At 51.6% G+C, this 19810-nt stretch overlaps 1 protein-coding gene across 1 annotated transcript in view; it reads right to left on the bottom strand.

Annotated features, from left to right (window-relative positions):
• Positions 1 to 2416: 2416 nt before the first annotated feature.
• The window catches only part of LOC309684059 (sentrin-specific protease 2-like), a gene marked incomplete at both ends in the record, with an annotated part of 68590 nt that continues 51196 nt past the window's right edge, over positions 2417 to 19810 (bottom strand). Inside the window, 6 exons of the mRNA XM_082500020.1 lie at positions 2417 to 2479; positions 3043 to 3138; positions 3585 to 3669; positions 4333 to 4412; positions 4540 to 4743; positions 5159 to 5290. Of these exons, the coding sequence (XP_082356146.1) occupies positions 2417 to 2479; positions 3043 to 3138; positions 3585 to 3669; positions 4333 to 4412; positions 4540 to 4743; positions 5159 to 5290 (660 nt within the window). The remainder of the gene's footprint in view (positions 2480 to 3042; positions 3139 to 3584; positions 3670 to 4332; positions 4413 to 4539; positions 4744 to 5158; positions 5291 to 19810) is intronic.

Here is a 19810-nt window from a genome sequence, read left to right as displayed (position 1 = left end):
TGCGGTGGGGGGGGGCGGCTGCCGGTGGCGCCGGTGCCGTGGGGGAGGCGGCTGCCGGTGGTGCCGTTGCTCCGGGGGGGGCGGCTGCGGCCGGGCCGGGCGGGGCCGCGGTTCGCGCCGCTGCAGATCGCCGAGCGGCTGCGCGGGTCTGAGTGGCGGCAGCGCACGGTCCCCTACGGCTCCCCCTGCACAGATGTTTCACAAGAAACCACCCCTGCACCACATTCAGGAGCCCCAACAACAAAATCACGATCTTGAGAAGGTACCAGTCCTTATCCTCAGAGCCCAGGAGGTTTCCATGCCCCAGCTCTGAGGGTGTCACATCAGCATAAGTATCAAAGGGCGAAGTAAACATTCCCCAGGTAGAACCGAAAGTATAACTAATAACAGAATCCATCACCTGATGCCCGAGATATACAGGTAGAGCCGTTACCCAACTCATCGTGTTATACATCTGAATTGCGAACCACACCAAAACAGCACCTTTAAACCTTCGCATAAAAAGACAAAGAATAAATGAACTTTGTAACACATTTGGCAGGTTAGACCAACTTCACTGCATTAAGGTCCAACAAAGCTGTTTAAAGGCATGATACAATATTTCCTCTAAGAACGACATGATGCAAGCTGTCTGTTCTAATCTCCGAGCAAACTGGAATTCAGACTATTTGGACAATTTATCACAGCTCTGGTGGAGCACTGCTCAGGCCCCACATTGGGCGCCAATTAATCTGTCGTGGTTTAGGCCAAATCCACCACTGGGGACCCGAGGGACCCCAAATGGGACTGACAGATGGTCCCCTCTACCCCTCTTCAAAGAGAGAGGCAGAGGAGGAAAAAGAGACTTAGGAGTTTAGAAGGAACTAAACGACTTTAATGAAATATTAATAATAAAATAAAAAGAAATAATGAAAAATATATACAAAACCGTATCAAGCTCCCAAGATGACAATCACGTCACCGGCTGGCACTGGGGCAGTCCCAGGCTGGACTCAGTGACGGACAGGAACTGGATTCCGGATCTGCATTCAGGATGGGGATCACAGGCAGACAAACACAGTCCCCCTCAGACGTCGGCCATTGAAGGAAGAGCGCTGACCCTTTGATCCCTCAGCTTTTATACTGAGCATGAGGCAGATGGGATGGAATACTCTGTTGGTCAGTTTTGGGTCACCTGTTCTGTCTGCTCTTCTCTGCAGGTGGGACCCCACTATGCTTTTCCGCTTCCGACCCTCCAACGGGGCAAATCACAAAGTTGTTTGGCCGTGGGGGGTATAGCAATGAGTATAAGCAGAGCCTCTCTGCATCCCACGCCCGGGCATCAGCTGTAACCATTGGTCTGACCTCTCTGAGAGAGTGAACACTGTCTGCACCATATGCAGTTAACTTCAGTAGTTAGAAGAGGCCCCGCTAAGAAGCGAAGTTACTGAACAAAATTGGTTCTGTTTTACCTCAAACCAGGACACAGGGAGAGTTTCGTTCCATTAAGGCTCTTTTTATTAAAATAAATATTTAAATTATATAAAGAAATAAATACTTCTCTTTTCACATTAGATAACTCCCTGGAGACAGCAAAAAACAAACAACCCCAAACCAGCCCAAAGGACAGGGGCTTTGGTGAGAAATCAAGAGATGGTAAACGCTTTCTTTCCGTGGTCATGACAAATCCAGTTTTAGGAATCAAGTAGACGGTAGATATTCCAGAAACAGAGGAAAACTCTCTTTGAGGAGACGGTAGTTCAGCACGTTGTCCTTGGGAAGGTAAGTTGGGCAAACACGACTGTAACCACCACCACGGATGTTTCCCATTTGTCTGTAATGTGGTCGCGTGCGCTGCGAGGCGCGAGTGTGCGGCTCAGCCATGGAAGTTGACGATGTTCCTTCTTCACTCTGCCCTTAACGAGGTCACACCCATCTTTCTGGCTCTCGCTTAAGGTGCGTTAACTAATTTCAAAGAGAGTTACTGTCTCCAAAATAAGGGGGGGGGGGGCGGGGAAATAAACTGTCTTAACCCACTACTTCATAACTTGAAGAGGAAAATTTGTGTGCCTGCTGCTGTTCCAAATAAGGTCTAAGAAATGTAACTACAATAACTACTAGTCACCCGGAGGTGATCACAGCGTTGTTCTAATAGTGCACATCTCACAGCAGCTGTTGGTGGTGCTGGCAAAAAAAACCCCCAAAACCCCAGAGTTACTGTCTCCAAAATAAGGGAGGTGGGGGGAATAAACCATCTTAACTTCTACTTCATAACCTGAAGAGGAAAATTCGTCTAAGAAATGTAACTAAAGGTCTAAGAAAAGTAACTAAAGGTCTAAGAAATGTAACTAAGGTCTAAGAAATGTAACTAAGGTCTAAGAAATGTAACTAAGGTCTCAGAAACGTAATTAAAATAAGAACTCTAATAGTCCACGTGTCACAGCAGCTGTTGGTGGATTATCTCCCACACCATCTTCTTGCGGAAGTACGGCATGTGACTCTGAAAAGAGAAGAGAAATCCATTAAATAATGACGTCACGGTAGAAAGAGGCGGCAAACAGGCATAAATGCCCAGCGGAGTCCTTAATATGAAGTTCCCTTTAAGAACTGTCAACCGTTTGGGTACAACACCCCACGCGGCTCCTAAGAGGGTGACACGACAACCCGACAAAACCAGATTGACTTGACCGCGCGACAGCTTACAAGCACGCTAACAAACAAAACGCTATAAAACAAAATCAATAAAAATAAGCAGTGTCTTGACTGGTCAAAGGGTAGAAGCCATTTCTCCAAAAGATACCGAGCCCAGATATGCCAAACCCGCTGGCGGCAGTACCTTGCCCAAGAGGAATCTCACCGGCAGCAGCTCCCAAAGGCGGGGATGGAGAACCACAGCTCTGCCCTGCCCAGGCCACTTGGAAGTTCTGACCCCAGCAACTACGCACCGAAACGGGGCACGAAACCTCAGCCCCTGCCCCGGACACAATTAAGAGCTGCTGCCTAACCTCCCTGGCTCCTGTCCCTGCGCGAAAGGGGCTGGAGGGGTTTATGACCTTCACTCACCTGGGTAAAGTTGAACGGTTTCTCTCTGGCGATGTACTCTGCGTATTTACACATAAAGACGCCGCAGTCGCTTCCGTTCAGCTGCTGAGGGATCTCCTAAGGAATACAAAGAAGATGGAGGATTTCCCTCTGTCTCAAAAGAAAAGCAACTCGGAAGTAGCGCACATTACCCACACCGACACTGCGCTCACCACACACTCCTGACCCTACTTGCGTAATCCTGAATACCCACTCCCGCCCACGAGGAACAGACCCAGTTCACTGCGCACCATCCCTCCCCTCTGCCTTCCGGACTCAGACACTACAACCCAAATTCTTGGCAGGCCCAGAAGGGGCAGCAGCCCTCCTCCCTGCGAGGCCTCTCGAGGTTCGCACGGCGTCTTTCTCAAGTGACCTTTCTTAAATCCAGTCTGTAGGGACCGCTTTTTACTATCAACTCCTTGAGAAACATCAGCTCAACCCTTTCTTTGTCACGTGCCAGGATCTGGGCCCCAAAGAAGCACTTACAGTTCCCATTTCAAACCCAAGTGGTGCTCACGTACACGTGGCTCCATGCTGTGAAGAGTCCACTCCGAAACATTCAGCTCCAGGTTTCTTTTTTCCCGACTTTCTTTTTGCAGGTATTGGCTGGTTAAAACAAAAGGGAACAAAAAATCCCTTTTCATCTCTGTAATTTAGGCCAACAACAAAATAAAGCAGCTGAAGGATCACAGGAAGATGAACGGCAGGACGGGAAAACGTCAGAGGATCCTCACAGCAGCTGATTTAAGGCTGATTTGGGAGGAAAAATCCCAATCTTCAATTTATAAACACGCTGAGAGGCTGTGAGCTAATGGTCAAGAATGAGACCAACAATTCCAACAGAGGCTTCCACACAAACCTAAGTTCATTGCTTCGGAGAGGTCAAAAAGCCCCAAATCACATGTTATCAGAGGACTAAGAGACAAACCAAGCAGGGAACTGTAATGCTGTAATTCCACCGTGTGCCTTCATCCCACATCCTGGGCTCCGACTAACAAAGTCGGCACACGTGTGCCACGGGGCTATGGCGTATTTGGCTGTGCCTATCACGGGAAGGTGGCAGAATCCAGGCACCCCAGACCCTGGGCGGAGGGGTCGCTGTGACACCAGATAAGCAGCCGATGCCAGACAACTCGCAGCAAGCAACGCCAAGATTCCTGCTTGGTTATCTACAAGCCACGTGAAAACTTGCAGTCGCCTTACAGGGACTAAATCTAAAATCCCTCTCCTCATTCACACCATAATAGCAGTGACGGAGCGGTTACTTACAGCAAAGTCTGACAAATCTTGTCCCCTTTCTGGCCCAGCGAGTCCAAGTACCTGATGGTCTTCTTCCTGAGATCTATGACCTGTTATTAAAAGGTGACCATTAGACAAAGCACAACCTTCTGCCACACAACCCCCAACACCTAAATGACTTCTCTTGCCAGTTTTTGCTCCCTGTCCAATTCTAAAGAAAAAGCCCGTGGGACTCACGGCTAGTGTCCAGTGTGCTCGCAAGTTCACAGGCACGAAGATGATGTCCTGCTTGAAGACATCGACACTTCTGGTCCATCTTCTTACTGCATCGTAGCCCCCAGATGTTAGTTTGGGATAAAAGAAAGTACTGAACGCGTGGACCGCTGGATAGCCTTCCTTCTTCCCTCTTTCCATCAGCAGACCCATGTAGAAATTAACCACCTGTACCATAAAGAGGAAACATGAGGTGTAAAAATAAGACGCTGCCTTCCCCAACCAAAAATACAGCACCACCTCTTTTCTGGCCACCCTCAAGCACGCAGCGGAGAGAACTCCAGCCTCAGCTGGAGGCTTTTGTTCCCAGAATTGCACACGGGGTTACATCGGCAGTTTGATCAAAACACCTGCCCCCCACGCCAATAACCCGGACGAACTCCTGGAAGCTGCATCATACAAGAAGTAACGGAACTTCCAGAAACGATCGACCCTTCAACACCTCAAATAAGAAGTGTACAGAGATTTCTAGGCTCTGCAGCGGAGGTCGTCAAAGAACGTTGACGCGACTTCTGTACAGGGCGGAGGGGTATTTTTCAATAAAGGCTGAATGAGACTATCCCTGTGCTCCAGTTGGTTTTACCTCATCATTTAGCCAGCAAAGGTTCCTGAGCGTGTGGATGTCCTCACGAGTGACCTTTAGTTTGAAGGCACTGCTCATGATCTCATCTGGCTCACCTCTGCCAAATGCGGCACTGACCTCTCTCTCCATGGCCTGAAAGGAACAGTTCAATGGGGAAGGACTTGTGAAACAGCGCATGGAGCACGCTGACCTGGGGGCAGCTTTCCACTGAAACACGGCCTGTAAATTCAGCTCAGGTGACAGAGCAACTGCCTTTGATGGTTTCTTGGCTCAGTGAGCGGTAGCGCTTTTGCCTTGCTTGGTTGGTTTCAGCATCTGCACTTTGGACTTTAGAGCCCAGGCTTGCTGCCATTTCTTTTCACCAAGGACGTTGGGATAAAACCCGTAAACTCAGCAAACGCGCTAAAGCAGCTGAAAATGGAACACAAGTTTGGCAACCCCCTTTCCCAGGTGCTGCCGCGGCCCTCACAATACCCAGGTTTAAGCCAACCCCAGCGGGCATCCTCCGTACCGAGGCAGCTAAGTCAGGAGACTGAAAGAGTGTGAAGGTGGGGGACTTCAAAGGGAATGGCAAAGGGGGAAACTGAGGCAGCTACACTGGAGTCAGGCAATGGGGAGTCCAGCTTGTGCACACAACTGGTCCCAATTTGCACGTTCCCATCTAAGTCTGCCTAGGGAATGCAAAGAAACCACTACGGATGGTGGTATAAAATACTCTGATCTGCAATAGCATCTCCTTCTTGCTTGAATCTGGGCAGGCAAAATAAGAAAACCACCCGGTTTCCCTTGTACCCAGCGTCAACGCTGCAGACCTTGTAAACTCTGCATTTGCTCGCCCTTTCCAAGTCCATCCTCAACAGGCAGGAAAAGGCGGGGGGAGCTCAATTAGACTGCAACTCCAAAGAATAAAAGCAGCCAAAATTCATACAAGCAGGGGAAACTGAACTCCCACTCCCCGGTGGACGGCACCACGGATCAGCACAAGCTGATCTTTCAGGTTCTATCACCACGGTAGGACAAGAGGCACATCCAATATAACTGGATGAGTCGGGTTAGCACTGCTCTGGAGACTGGTGTTCAACCTGGACTCATTTTTTGTCCTGCTAACAGAAGGCCCACAAACCCTCAGGTCAGCACAACTGAAGGAGCGCGGGGAGCACACGAAATCCTTCAAACCAGCTTTAGTGCTGACCCTCGCACTGTGAAGTCACAGCCGCAGACACTCGCTAACAGGTTCAATGCAAGTTCTTCAGATTTCAAAGAGCCTTAAGAACCACCGAGAATAAGAGGAGTTCCCTGCAGCTCTGTCACAACCTTCTCTTTTGTCTCACAGACTGTCGCCTACGGTACCTCTGTGAGCGGAGGAAAGCGTTCCGCTGTTTTTCCCAAGCCTGGCACTTTCTTTCCTTCCACATTGAGGCTGACTGACTTTTTGGACTGAACATGTGTTGGGTGTCCTCGGAATAACACATCTTCTGAGATTTCAGTGCCACGCTGCCTCTGTTAGACAAACGGACATTAAGCTAGCAATCAAGCACAGATTTGTTTGCTTGGGGATAGGACAGAAAATCTTGCTTATATAGGAAACCGGAAGGGCTTTTGTACACACATCCAACCAGCAAACCCCAAAGTTACTTTTTATTGACGACTGCATTCCAACTGTGCACCCATGGAGTGCTGCACTTGGAGGCAAGAGAGGCAGAGAGCTCGTTTGGCTTGGGCTAGCGTTAAGAACCCCAGCAAAGCCTCCACGTGTAGGTATTAAGTTGAGAGTGAGACTACTATTTATGATTTCCATGATTAAAATTTTATTTTTGACCTCAATCCTGACCAGAGGTGGAAGTCGGAGATGTACTTCCCATCCCAGCAAACAAGAAAAGACTAAAGACACCCCAGTCCAGCTTTGCAGGTCAACTAAGGCTGTGCGCTAAAGATTTTGAGGCTATACCCAACACATTAAAGGGGAAGAATCAAAATGCTATAGTGTAGTGTGCTCCTAATAGTCCAGAAACAAAATTAACAGCAGAGGAAAACACTTTGCCATAGCGCTACTCATCAAATAATGCTCCCGCTTTCCCGGGGAAAAACAACCTGAGGAAATACAGATATTGTTGAGTGAGTCATGTGAAGTGGAGAGTGCTGAAGTTTCTGATCACAAATAGCTGTATTTTCCTTGTGAAAAACACAAGCTTACCCCTGCGATGGTTTGTTTTGCTGCTCCTTCCTCTTCCTGACAGATTTCTTCTGGTGTGCAGTACCTGCCAGGAGAGGGAGAGAGAGAAGTGAGCTTTGTATCTGTCCTCTACCACGGAATTCTCAGGAATTCACCTTCTGGACAAGAAAGGCTTTTTCAAGGCTTATTCTGACTACAGCCCCGGTTGCACACATCAACACGTGACAATATCGCCTCAACGTCCAGCACCATTCTTTCTTAGCAGCAGGACTGGGATAGAATGAAGAGCTGGGAGCTTTGCAATTTTTTTTTTTTCCCATTTACTTGTACAAGACTCCTTTTCCTTCTCTTTATCAGTTGCATTATTTAGAAAACAGGGAAGCAACCAGCACTTCCTCTATCGAGTGCTTTGTGATCTACCGCTGATAAACACTGCATGCTGGGTGTTCTACTGCAAGGTATAACAGGAACATCTGCAACTAGACTTGCACCCAAACAGAGTGAGCTTCGGGAAACTAAGGCCAGCACACTGAATTCCAAATGGGACAGCCACAGGATGTTTACTTGCCTTCTACAGGCCAGTCAAGAGAGTGACTATCCCCATTTGGAGAGGATTGTCATTCAAACCACGCAGACTCTGAAGAGCAAACAAATACACAGACATTAAAGTTGTCCAGATATATGTCCCTGCTTCAAAAACAAGAATTCGCATTGTCACCAAAAGACCCCTTTGAGAGAGGCTGCTGGCCTCTCAAACCCAACCGCACGCTGCTTTTTTCCCCCTTCTAGTCAAACCCCACGCATCCTCTAAGTCCCAAAAACTGCCTCAAGTCCCACCAGGCTTTACAAGCTCTCTAATCCTTATGCTCAGGATGTGAGTTTCCAAGTGAAAGAAATGAAATGTCAGCTCGTTGATGGCTCGGCAGAATGACTCACAAACAAAAATGGATTCTGCACATCCAAGGACAACTTGGGACGGCCACCACTCGCACCCTTACTGGCTTTCTTCCCACAGCAAACACCACACCAGCACAACCCTCTTTGTCACGCAGCACGGCTCTCGCATGGCAGCTGTGTTGGAGATGCAACTGGCTTGCGAGCAATTCCGGAGCCGCAAGGTAGCTACTCATTACTACATTAAAAGGGACTCTACCTGATCGTATCACCTCTCTGCGACCACTGCGGGCAGCAAACATCTATACATTCGACACCTGCACAGAAAAGAAGTAGTAAGAAAACAAGAAGTCGATTTTCAATCACCAATGGATGTACATAGCTCTCCATTTCTGAGTGATAATTAAAAAAAAAAAAAGAAAAACTTTGAATGCTGACTGTATGGTCAGGAAGTTCGAATTCTGGCAAGCGCTTTGAACATCATCTGCCAGTCTATAAGAAATGCCCTATTCTGATTTGAAGTCTACCTACAAAGTGGAACAGATTGGAATCATGGGGATACTCACCGGTCCTTAGTGTTGGATGTGGATAGACCTCTCCTCTGTATTTTGGTTCTTCCAGGTGACTCACAGTCGTCACTGGTTCCTTAGAGGAGGCTTGAACACTTTGGGGCAGGAAAGAACAACAGAGGAGAATCACAATTTTTATATGTGGGGCATTTGTTATCAGTGTATACCAATTCACGGTGGCTTTTGGGGTTTTTCTTTGAAAAGAAAAAAATATTCTTTGCACATCCGACAAATATCTGCATCAACCTGAGGAGGACACTTTACTCTGCGGGACAAGACAGCGTTCATTTCAACCAGCCTTGACCAATTCTGCTCAATCTATTTGTTAAAGATTATGCTGACGCTGAGAATGGCAATGTCCACAGCATCCACACTGCTGGGACATTTTACTTCAGACCTGCCCTGCTCTGACCTCAGGGACTATATGCTCAGTAGCAGTTGGAATGCATTAGACACGTTCCCCAGGAACCTTCTCTGGTTTACCTTCCTCTGAAAGGAATCTCTTTCTCATGCTCCAGATCTGCTCCAAAATATGAGCCAAACCACAATAAGCAACGACTGGCAGATTAGACGCCGAAAGCAGAGTCTTGACCCGCTCTCAAATGCAGTGCACTTAAACTCAGTGCAGCCAAAGTTACATGAGAAACTGTTTTCTGTATCATTTTCATGATATGGATTTTCATCTGAAGTGGCGGATTCTGGCGCAGCGCGCTCCTTCATGGGCGGCCTCAGTGGTAAGAAGCTGTCTGGAGCAGCTTTGATGCTCTGTTTGCCATTCCGGCTTGTGCTGAAAACATCAATGGCAAAAGAAATCGTATCCAGAGAACATTCAAATATGCACCTCCACCACCAACTACTTTGTCAAGCACGTACACCGATGATGATGGAGACAGACACGAGATGTTCATGACTTTCAGATGAAGATACGCTGTTGATTGTGTCCTCAGCCTCCTCTCAAGTTCAACACTTCCTCTTACTGCAGACCTTTAATCTCTACCTAATCTCCTGCGTCAATTAAGTAGCTGGGTTTAAAGAAAAAGTTGAAAATTGGTTCTTCGGGGGGGAAGCAGCTGGAGACCTCCCTTACCATAGGCAGTAAACCTTTTGGGGAAGAAGTCAAAGAAAACAGAAGGATTTTTACCTCAGACGTGGAATTATCTTGTGAGGATGGGATAGTGGTTCCTTCGTCAGGTGAGCATGGGTTCCACACGGCATCTGACCTACGAGGGAAGAGCATAAGGCATCAGGAACTCTAAAAGGAAACTGAAGAGGTTCATGAGTTTACAGTAACGAGCTTCACCAAAGATAAATTGTCATTTTCTCTCTCACATCATCATATTATTTCTGTTATGTCACTTGAGGACATTTTCAGGTTTTCACACCGGCAACTACAGCAAGTTGTGCACACAAGGTATTGACAGCCAAAACCTGAAATACAAAAGGCTTCTCGGGATCTACTACCTAAAATGAGCATTGAAAACAATTTACTTCTGGCAAGCTAACAGTGGACCTATCAGAACGGAAGGACTGCATCCAAGGCAGCTCTGGTACTGAGATGACAAGATAAATGCCCGTCCCCACTCCAGAAGCAATGCAAGGATGCAGGTAAGAAACAGAGGTCACGCTCAAGTCTTCCCAGATGCCGCCTCGTCCTGTGCCTGCAATAATCTGTACAGAACCCCAGGGGCAGGCTTGGACAGTACACAAGGTAGGGTGAAAATGAAACAAGTCGTATAACTTGATGTCAGCCTTACCAATTTGTAGCATTGCTACATTGAGCGATGAAAATCTTGGTCTTTTACTTGAAGGCTCAAAAGAAGTGGACTGAATCTTAAAAGAAAACAAAAAAAAGTACCAATGTGAGTATAACCTGAATGAGAATCCAAGCAAACACACTTCCTGAGACTTAGTCAGCTCTGCTATGACTTGCGGACCATGACTTGCTGGGTCAGATTGCAGAAGAATGCCAATCTTTGCAGGACCTTTGACAGGTACGCTTTAATTTTTGAATACAGGCTCTCATACATGCAGTCAGCTCCTAAACATTCCAAAGTGTGATAATTCAGCCCTTGAAAAATATATTTTGTACAAATAAGAGTTAACGACTCTCTCAGGAATGAAGAATTAGAGCCCAACAGTCTCTTAGGCCTCTAATTCCATGGGGTAATAAGAAAAATAGCACTACACCTTTGAACCAAACTAGGGAGTCAAGCAGTAGGTGGCTCATTTTTACAGAGCCAAAGTCCTACAGGAATCCTCTCCTGGGCTGCTGGCTAATGAGCAGAAAGAGGTTTATCCACAGGAAGCACGCAGTTTTTCTTCTCAGGTAGTGTATTTTGATTCCTTAACCACAAACTCGAGAAAGAGAATAACGCAGACTTGAGTAAGGCAAACCCAGCCCACATTAGAGCTGCCTGCTAGAAATGGAAAAGAACCACCTACAGCTGTACAGGCTCAGAGCAGGCTCAACCTCAAGATGCATTAGGGAGAGCCGCTTGCTCTCGCACCTTGCACAGATCCTAATATTTCAAACCCCTCGCTAACCTCTTCCGCACACTCTGTGAATGGAACATCTTCGCTGACGGAGGCCGCCGGGCGTTTGGTTGCCTTGGTCGGCAACTGCACCACAGCAGAAACTTTCTCTTTCTGTTCAGAGATGGAATAATCTAAAAAACAAAGACAGGCCATAGAAGAACATGATAGAAAACCAACAGAGGTACATTGCGAATACAGCCAGGAGGGAGCACACAGCTTTGATTTAAAATACTCTTTCTGCTGACACACGCGGGCTCACCGCCAGAGACCTGGGCTATCTCCTGCTGGCAGTAAAAGTATTGTGCCCTGCCACAGTCACCGCAGATAACGTCATACAGAGGGCTAAGCCCTACCGTACACCCTCAAGCCATTGGCTATAGGGATAGATAGCCACAAGGAAAGAACAGCTTGAAAAGCCACAGCTTCAGGAAGAATGCCAGCGCACAAAAGCCAGACTTTTCCAAGGGACACGAAACCTCAGAAAAATCAGGCATATTCAATACTTCTGTAATGTGCAATACCTGATGTTCTCTTTTTCGGCGGACTCTCGTCACCATCGTCCACAGGTATCCAAACGCTGAGGAAAGAACACACACAACAGTGTTTTGCAGCCCTAGGGAAGCTCCCAACAGGCTGACTTCCCTTCACAGGGCCCAAACTTCCAAAGTTACCTTTCCTATCCCGAAGATCTCCCCCTCCAAGCGCCCCTGGGATCATCTCAGGCACATACACCTAACTGCAGCCCTCCTCAACACCCCCCAACCTCTCCCAGCCAACGACCGCTCGCAGAGAGCTAATTATCCCGCTGCAGCACATTAGGCCTCTTTTTCTCATTCTGTTAATGCTTCCTAACATTTTACATTTGTTCCTATTGCCAAAAAATTGAGTTTATATGTAATGTTTTCCTCTTTCCTCAGGGAAAGCAGCACACCAGAGATTACTACGCCATCTCATTTCCTAAACCACTACACTGAGTTGCAAAGAAAAGTCTAAGGAGGACAGGAAATAAAAGGTGGGAAAGCAACTCGTGCATACACCCACTTCAATCACTTTTTCCTTTGGGAATGGAGCACAAAGGTTGGTCCTAGGTGGGGTTTTGCCTCTATTTGCCCCCCCAAATGTCATGACAGACGGCAAGGATTCTTTGAAGAATTCTATGGTCTTTCTTACACAAAGGAATTTCTTTTAAACTGTTATGCCCCCAAACCCTGATGATAGCATTGCTTCTGGACTATCTTCTCTCTGTATCAGGAGCACAAAGAAGTCCCTAACGGCACCTTTCATACAATGTCAAGAGTATTGGCTATTACTATGCTATTAAAGTCAGGCAGAAAATATCGAGGGGTAGGCATTAGAGGCAAATATCTTCCCATGAAAATGCATTCTTACTCAGCATATTTGATACTTCAGAAGGCAAAAGTAGAGAAGGCAAAATCTTTGTATCCTCCTGCTCAATTGTTCGCAGGAGCTAACTCCTTCTGAGCTGCTCTCCAGGCTCAAGGCTACGTCCTGAGAGAAGCGCAGTTTCAATACCTGACGGCACTTACGGCAACTGCCTGTGAACAGAAATGCCGCTTTCTCCAGTTTTACCAGAGCACCCGGCACCTGGGAGAGCCTTGTTTTGTCCTTTTTTACCTTACCAGCCACTTGGAGGTTTAGAATCAGTTTGATGGTGAGAAAAGAGGAATTCTCTCCTGGGAAGTTGTACTAAGCTGCTCCCCGCTCCTTCACCACTCCAAGTCTCCACCCCCTCTTTTTCCCTTTTCAAGCCCCCGCTGTGCAGACGGAAAGCCAACGAGGGGGTGGCTTTGCCCACGGATTTGGGGGGAACATCTGGAAGCCACAGTCATCTCAGCATCACAGGGGAACGACTCTGACTGCGGCCCGGGGCGAGCCCACAGCGGCAGGAGCCACAGCCGCCGCACAGGGCCGGAAGGACGGGGCTGCCGGGCTGGGAGAGGGCGGGGGGGGCACGGGGCTGCCGGGGCCCACCACGAGCCCCACCGCCCCGGAGGGGGGGCTCTGGGCGGGCAGAGGGGCCGAGCCCAGCCCAGGGGAGGGCAGCCAGAGCCAGGGGAGCCCCAGAGCAAGACCCCGCCCTGCACCCGAGCCCACGGAGCGACTAACGCCGCTCCCGGCCGAGGCGCCGGGCGGGCTCCCGCCAAGGAGCCCCGGGGGTCCCGCAGGCCCCAGGCGGAGGGGGGAGTGGGCGCCGGGGCGATGCCCGGGGGCGGCTCTGAGGCGGCGGGGCGGCTCGCTGCCCTGGGGGGCGGCCTCTTCCGCGGCGGCGGGGCCGGGGGCGGCGAGGAGGGCGCCGAGGGCCCCCCGCAGCCATCGGTACAGGGGCGGGTGAGGGGGGAGAGAGGGGCGGGGCGGTGGGGGCGCGCAGGCGCGCCGCGTCTGTGCTCTGCCTGAGGGGGCCGTTAAGGGCCGCCCGGCCCGCTTCTGCCTCTGCCCTGCGGTGGGGCCGGGCGGGCGCCGTCCCGCCTCGCCCTCCTCTGTCTTGGGGAGGCGCTGGCCCTTCTCCGGAAGCCCCGAGCCGGGCGCCGGGAGGCGGGGGGTGCCCGGAGGCGGGGAAGAGGCCTGTCTGCCCTCGGGGAGAGGCCCCCCCAGAGGCCGGAGGGGGCCCCCCAGAAGCCCTCCAGAGACGGAGGGGCCCCCCAGAAGCCTCCCAGAGAGCGGAGGGCCCCCCCCGAGAGCGGAGAAGCCTTTCGGCGTCCCGCAGGCCTGAGGCGAGCGGCACCGCCCGGCGGCGCGGGCTCTTGCGCGCCCCCTCCTGCCTCCTCTGCCCGCGGTGGGTGAGGGAATGCCAATCCCGGGCTTACCGAGCCCTTTCCTCCGCGCTCGCACGGCGCTTTGCGCCCCTCTGGCGGGGAGCTGCGCTCGCTGCACCCGGCTGCGCCATGGCTGCGGTGCGACTGGAAGGACGCGGACTGCGTTCGGCGTTCCACCATGGTGAGCGGCTGTGACGGAGCGGCGCCCGACCGCCGGCCGCGGGCAGCCCCGCTCGAGCCGCTGCTGCGGGGGCCGGCGGGCGTGTGGTGAGTGCTGAGCTGTGTGCTGGGGGGTTGGGCTGGCTCTTGGGGCGCTGCCTTGCTCCTAAGGGGGCTTTGAAATGCGGTGCTCGCCCCTCGTTAACGAGCTGTTTCCTGTGGGGTGGAAATGTGCGGCTGTTGCTGCAGCCCCGTCCTGGAGAGGCTTTTTTTCCAGGGCTGGGAGCGAGAGCGGCGTCCAGGCTGGGCAGGGGAGCCGGGTCTGCTCGTCCTCCAGCTGAGCAGTGGTGGTTTGCAGGTAGCATCCGGTTGCACTTGCTGGAATGCAGAGCAGGAGAGAGTTGTGTCGTGGTTTTCCCCTGCAGATGCGGGACACGGGCGGCAAGGTGACAGCGTGGGGGGAGTGGGGGTAACTGGGAGCCCCCGTCTGACTCCCAGCCCCATGGTGGTGTCTTGCTGCTGTAATAAGTAATTTGGCAAAAATTTTGCTTCAGCTAAAAATGAATGTGTGCTCGCTATGGCTTCAGCTAAGATGGGTGTGTGCTTGCTATGCGTTTGGAAAAGGGATAGTTTTAAATAGGATATCAGACGAAAGCAACAGTTAGAACTACCGAAAATTTGCAGAACAAAGGGTGGTGTAGTTAGCTAAGATAACCACAGAAGTGTAAGGAGTGAAGAAGCCACAAGAAGGACATGGTGATAAAGACTTTGGCCCTCCCTCCATGGACTATCAGGAAGACCCCGGAGGAAGCATGCCGCCTGGGAGGGGGGCATGTTGCATTCCCAGAACTCATTGACTATGTATTTGGGGGTGGGTTGCATTCCCAGAACTCATTGTTTAGGTATTTGGGGGTGGGTCGCGTTCCAAAAACTCATTGATTATGCAAACTATGTTCCAAGAAGAAACATGAATAATTATAAAAAATACAAAATAAAAACAAGCGGTTGTAAAGGGAAAAATGAGGCACAGGAGGAGAAACCCCCTGTGTAACTCCCAGCGCTGTAATAAATATTCTTTGCTCCACCGAATTTGCCCCGGACTAAAATTCAATACAGTGATCGCGTTTCTCACACTGCTGTGCGTGGGTCTGGGGGTGGCCGGGAAGGGTCTGGCATGCTGGGGCCATCACTGACCCTCATTTTCTCTCCCACCATAGAGGTCCTCGGCGTAGCTCTCAGCCAGCTCTCGGCGGAGCTCCCCCAGCCAGCGCCTTCCCACATCAGCACCCTTTAGGTGCCTGGCCCCCCTCTCCAGGAGATCTTTGCTGGGGCACCTTGGTAGGGTGGGCAACCACTACCATGGGATGGTGGGATGGGGACAGCCACCTCCGTTGTCCCCTGTCCAGCTGGTGCCCTGACCCTCTCACTCTTCCATGCCCCCGCAGCTTCCGGAGCAAGAGGTTGTGAACGTGTTCATCGGGACGCAGGCGGTGGGGGCCATCATCGGGAAGAAGGGGCAGCACATCAAGCAGCTGGTGCGGTTTGCGGGTGCCTCCATCAAGGTGAGGAAGGCGCTGCGGGGCTGGTCCTGCGCTTCGTGCCTCAGTTTCCCCTCTGCACTGCCGAGGTCAGGGAATGGGAGTGTGCGGGGAGCAGTTTTGCTCCCCAACTTATCACAGAACGGTTGAGGTTGGAAGGGACCTTGAAGATCATGGAGTCCCACCCCCCTGCCCTGTTCAGGGACACCTCCCCCCAGCCCAAGTTGCTCCAAGCCCCGTCCAACCTGGCCTTGAACACCTCCAGGGCTAGGGCAGCCACAGCTTCTCTGGGCAAGCTGGGCCAGTGATTCACCACCCTCACAGTGAAAAATTTCTTCCTGTTATCTCCTCTAAATGTCCCCTCTTCCACTTTGAAGGCACTCCGCCTCGTCCTGTCACCCCATGCCCTTGTAAAAAGTCTCTCCCCGGCTCTCCTGTACCCGTTGGCATGGGCCCACCTCTCCCGCCTGTGTTTAGTAGAAGGCCAGGCCTGCAGCACCCTGGTTATGAGCCCGGCTCGGGTGGGAGGGGATGCTCCTGCATGGGGGGATTGCCCTGCGTTGTGGGGGGACATGCCACCGAGGGAAGGTCTTGCTGAAGCGGTGGCTGCACTCACGCTCCTTCTCCCCCATACTTCCCCAGATTGCACCGGCAGAAGGTCCCAAGGGCAGCGAGCGCATGGTCATCATCACAGGGCCGCCCGAGGCTCAGTTCAAGGTGCGCTGGGTGGGGGCTGTGGGTGTGGGGGACAGTAAGGGCCAAGTTGAGAGCGTCCCTGTGGTCAGCACTGTGCTGCCAGCCTGGCTTGGCCTCCCTCAGCGCCAGGGGAGCTCTTTGCTGGGTACCATGATTTTGATGCTGCTGGACGTGAGGACATTGTGAATGGACTCCTCGGTGCGGGCAAAGCCACCCGCATCCCACCTGGGTTCATCTTCCATAACCTTGTCTCCTGTCCACTCGAGCGGGATGGCGGCCCCCCCCCCAAAAAATTGAACCTCTCTCAAGGAGCGATGGAGGAAGCACAAGTTAAAAAAACCCAGAAACCTGAAATTAATTAGGGCTTGTCCGGGGTGAAAAGTTGGGAGCGGCGAGATGCTCGGTGGGGGCTCAGGGGTGGGTGGTGGTGGGAGAAACAGTGCCCTGACCCCCAACTCTTGCTTTTCCCTTCTCCTCCCCAAGACTGCACAGTGCAAGATGAGGGAAATGGTCCAGCAGGTGAAGCAGCAGGAGCAGAAACACGCTCCGGGAGCCCCGGCCTCGCAGCACAGCAAGTGATGCTCCTGTCGTGCCGCCCAGCACCGCCTGATGAATGTAACCCCACTGCCGGACAACCCCCTCCAACCTCCTCCACCACCCCCAGCAGGTCAGGGGAGCAAACCAAAGACCCGCCCAGACACACAGCCCCCCATTCCCGCGGCGCTGCGAGGATGCGCAGCTGAGGGGTACGGGGAGGGCTCTCTCCATCCCACAGCCTCCCCCTTCCTCCTCCGTCGCCTCCCGACGCTGTCCCTTTAGTTGGACTAACAGGGGCAGGTTTTGGTACCTCAGCACCTCACGCTTGTGTTTCCCTTTTAGAGATTTTGTGTGCCTTGTAAAACTGAGAGTTGGAGCATTTTTTCATTAATTTTTTTAATAAAAAAGAATGAGTTGGAAAAAACCATGTCGAGCGAGTGCGAGGCGGGAGAAGGAAAGCAATCCCAGGGGTGCTGACGTGGGGAAAGAAACTCCCCAACTCGGGGCGAGTTACAAAGCAGCATGTTTATTGCAGCGCTGGGTGCAAGGGGGATGGCTCCCAACTCGCCCAGGGGCTGGTAAAGCAAGCGTTCCTTTCTGATGCAAAGGCGTACGTATTCATTAGTGTAGGCTGGGAATAGGCACCACTCTGGTCATGATCTGTGGGTTGTTGTGGAGGAAGACTCCCAGTCTTCCTGCCGGTGTACTTTTCCCCTTTGGCTCAAGAGTGCTGCTGTGGCTGAGCTCTGAGCCGCCAGACCGGTTCTCAGCAGATGGTTACTTCGCGCAGACAATAAGGCCCTGAATAGCCCTTCCTGTTCTCTGGGTGGCTCTGGGTGGCTCTGCTCCACTGCTGCTTCTAAGGTCGGGCTGCCCCAGTGTCATCATTGAGGAGCCTTTTGTCTATCCAGTTCTCACTTGTGGGTGTTCCTGCCCATGTCAGTGCCAGAGCTCTTCCGTAGGCTCCTTCTGCTAGCGGAGAGCCAGGGGCCGTTCCTTCAGGAGAAAGCTTGAGAAATGTTTAAAAAGAGAAAAGGGAAAGTAGGAAAAATAAAGTGGGAAAATAAAAAAGAGAAAAAGAAAAAAAGGGGGGGAAAAAGGGGGAAAAAGCAAAAAAGGTCAAAAGAAAAAAGGGGTAAAAGAGAAAAAAGGGGGAAGCGAAAACATATTAAAAAAGAAAGGTAGAAAGGAAAAAAAACCAACCAAACCAAGCAAGGAAAGTGGGAACAGCTGCGGGGCAAGAGGAGGGACAGGAGCTGGGGGGAGGAGGTGGCAGTGCCGGCGCTGACCCCGGGGGCTGCGACACCACGTTTTTGTCCTCTACTGCAAAGTGTTGTGTGAAAAACAACCAACCAAACCCCATCCAAGGACAACATCAAAAACCAAAGAGAAATCTCTGCAGCTCACAGGAGCCTGAGCTTGCTCTCGGTTGCTTTCTTTCCAGTGTCTTGGGGGTGTCACGGCCGAGCTGAGATTGGGGTGTGGTGGTGGTGGGAGTTTGTCCCATGGCTGTGATGGGGGGAGAAGGGGTGGGCGGGGAGTGGGGGATGTGGTGTGGGGTTTTCTTTGGGTGATGGTGTTTTTTTGCCAGGCGTCGCTTTACCCAGTGGCTCAGGGAGGTGTTGGCATCACAAAGCCTGCGCTAAAGCGGGGTGGGGGCCTCGCCGCAGTTGGTTAGCAGAGCCAAAGTGGTTATTAATGGTTCTTAAGGGCGCCCTAATTATGCCCGTGTAACTGGGAAGCTCAGATGCCCCCTAAGCACCCCCCCCGGTGCTTCTCTAGCCAGGCGAGTGCTGGGCGTCCCCCCCTGCAGGAGAGGAGCGCACCTCCAGGGCGGGTGGAAGGGCATCACCCAAGAGGGAGAGGACCAAGATGGGGCTTGGGTGTCCTTGGGGTGGCCGTGTGGCGGGGTAGGGCTGCTGGGGGCTGCCGCGATGAGGGACACCCCCACGCCTTTCTCCATGGCTTCCAGAGCTGTGCTCCCTCCCTCCCTCCCACCCATCCAGTGCCACCGGAGAGGTGGTGTCCCCCCTCCCGGGGCGGGCAGGGGCTGCTGCCACCCCACCTAACACCTCAACACACCAAACCAGCTTTCAGCAGTCACAGCCACCCGGGCACTGCCAAGGGGGCAGCAGGGGCTCCCCAAAGGGGGCTTACAGAACACAGAGAGCGTCCGTACACCGCTGACCCCTCTCCAGGGGCGGATTTTCGGGATGCTGCTTGCTCATCTCACCACTGAACGACACCTCGATTGCCCCTGCAGCACTGTGTGACCATCGCTTCGCGGCTTCTGTGCTCCGATGCTCCTCCTGGCTCCAATCCTCTTCCTGGGGGATTGTGAGGGAGCGAAAATCCACATCACTACATCCAACTTTTTTTCAGTTAAATAAAAAAAAAAGAATAAATCACCCTCTCTCATTACCAGGTAGAGGTTCGTTCCCTTAAGGCTCTTTTTATGAAAATAAATATTTAAATTATATAAAGAAATAAATACTTCTCTTTTCACATTAGATAACTCCCTGGAGACAGCAAAAAAAAAAGCACCACCACTGTGCACCAGTGTCCACCAGGGCTTTATACTTTTGTGGCTCTCATGTGCCAGGCCATCGAATCCACACAGTCCAATACAGTCGGTTGTCCCTCTCCTCCTCCTGGCTGGAGGCAGGGCACCTCTACTGTTGACCGTAGTACCTACGATTATCAGATTGGTTCCTACCTGGTCCGTAGGATCGCCTACCGTAGGTTGGAGCAACCTTCTTCCTGTAAGAATCCTTTCT

Source organism: Vanellus vanellus (genome assembly GCF_965231255.1).
Source record: "Vanellus vanellus genome assembly, contig: HAP1_SCAFFOLD_67, whole genome shotgun sequence".
Classification (NCBI taxonomy): Eukaryota; Metazoa; Chordata; class Aves; order Charadriiformes; family Charadriidae; genus Vanellus; species Vanellus vanellus.
The sequence above is the reverse complement of the archived record's forward strand: the minus strand, read 5'-3'. Positions and strand labels throughout refer to the sequence as shown.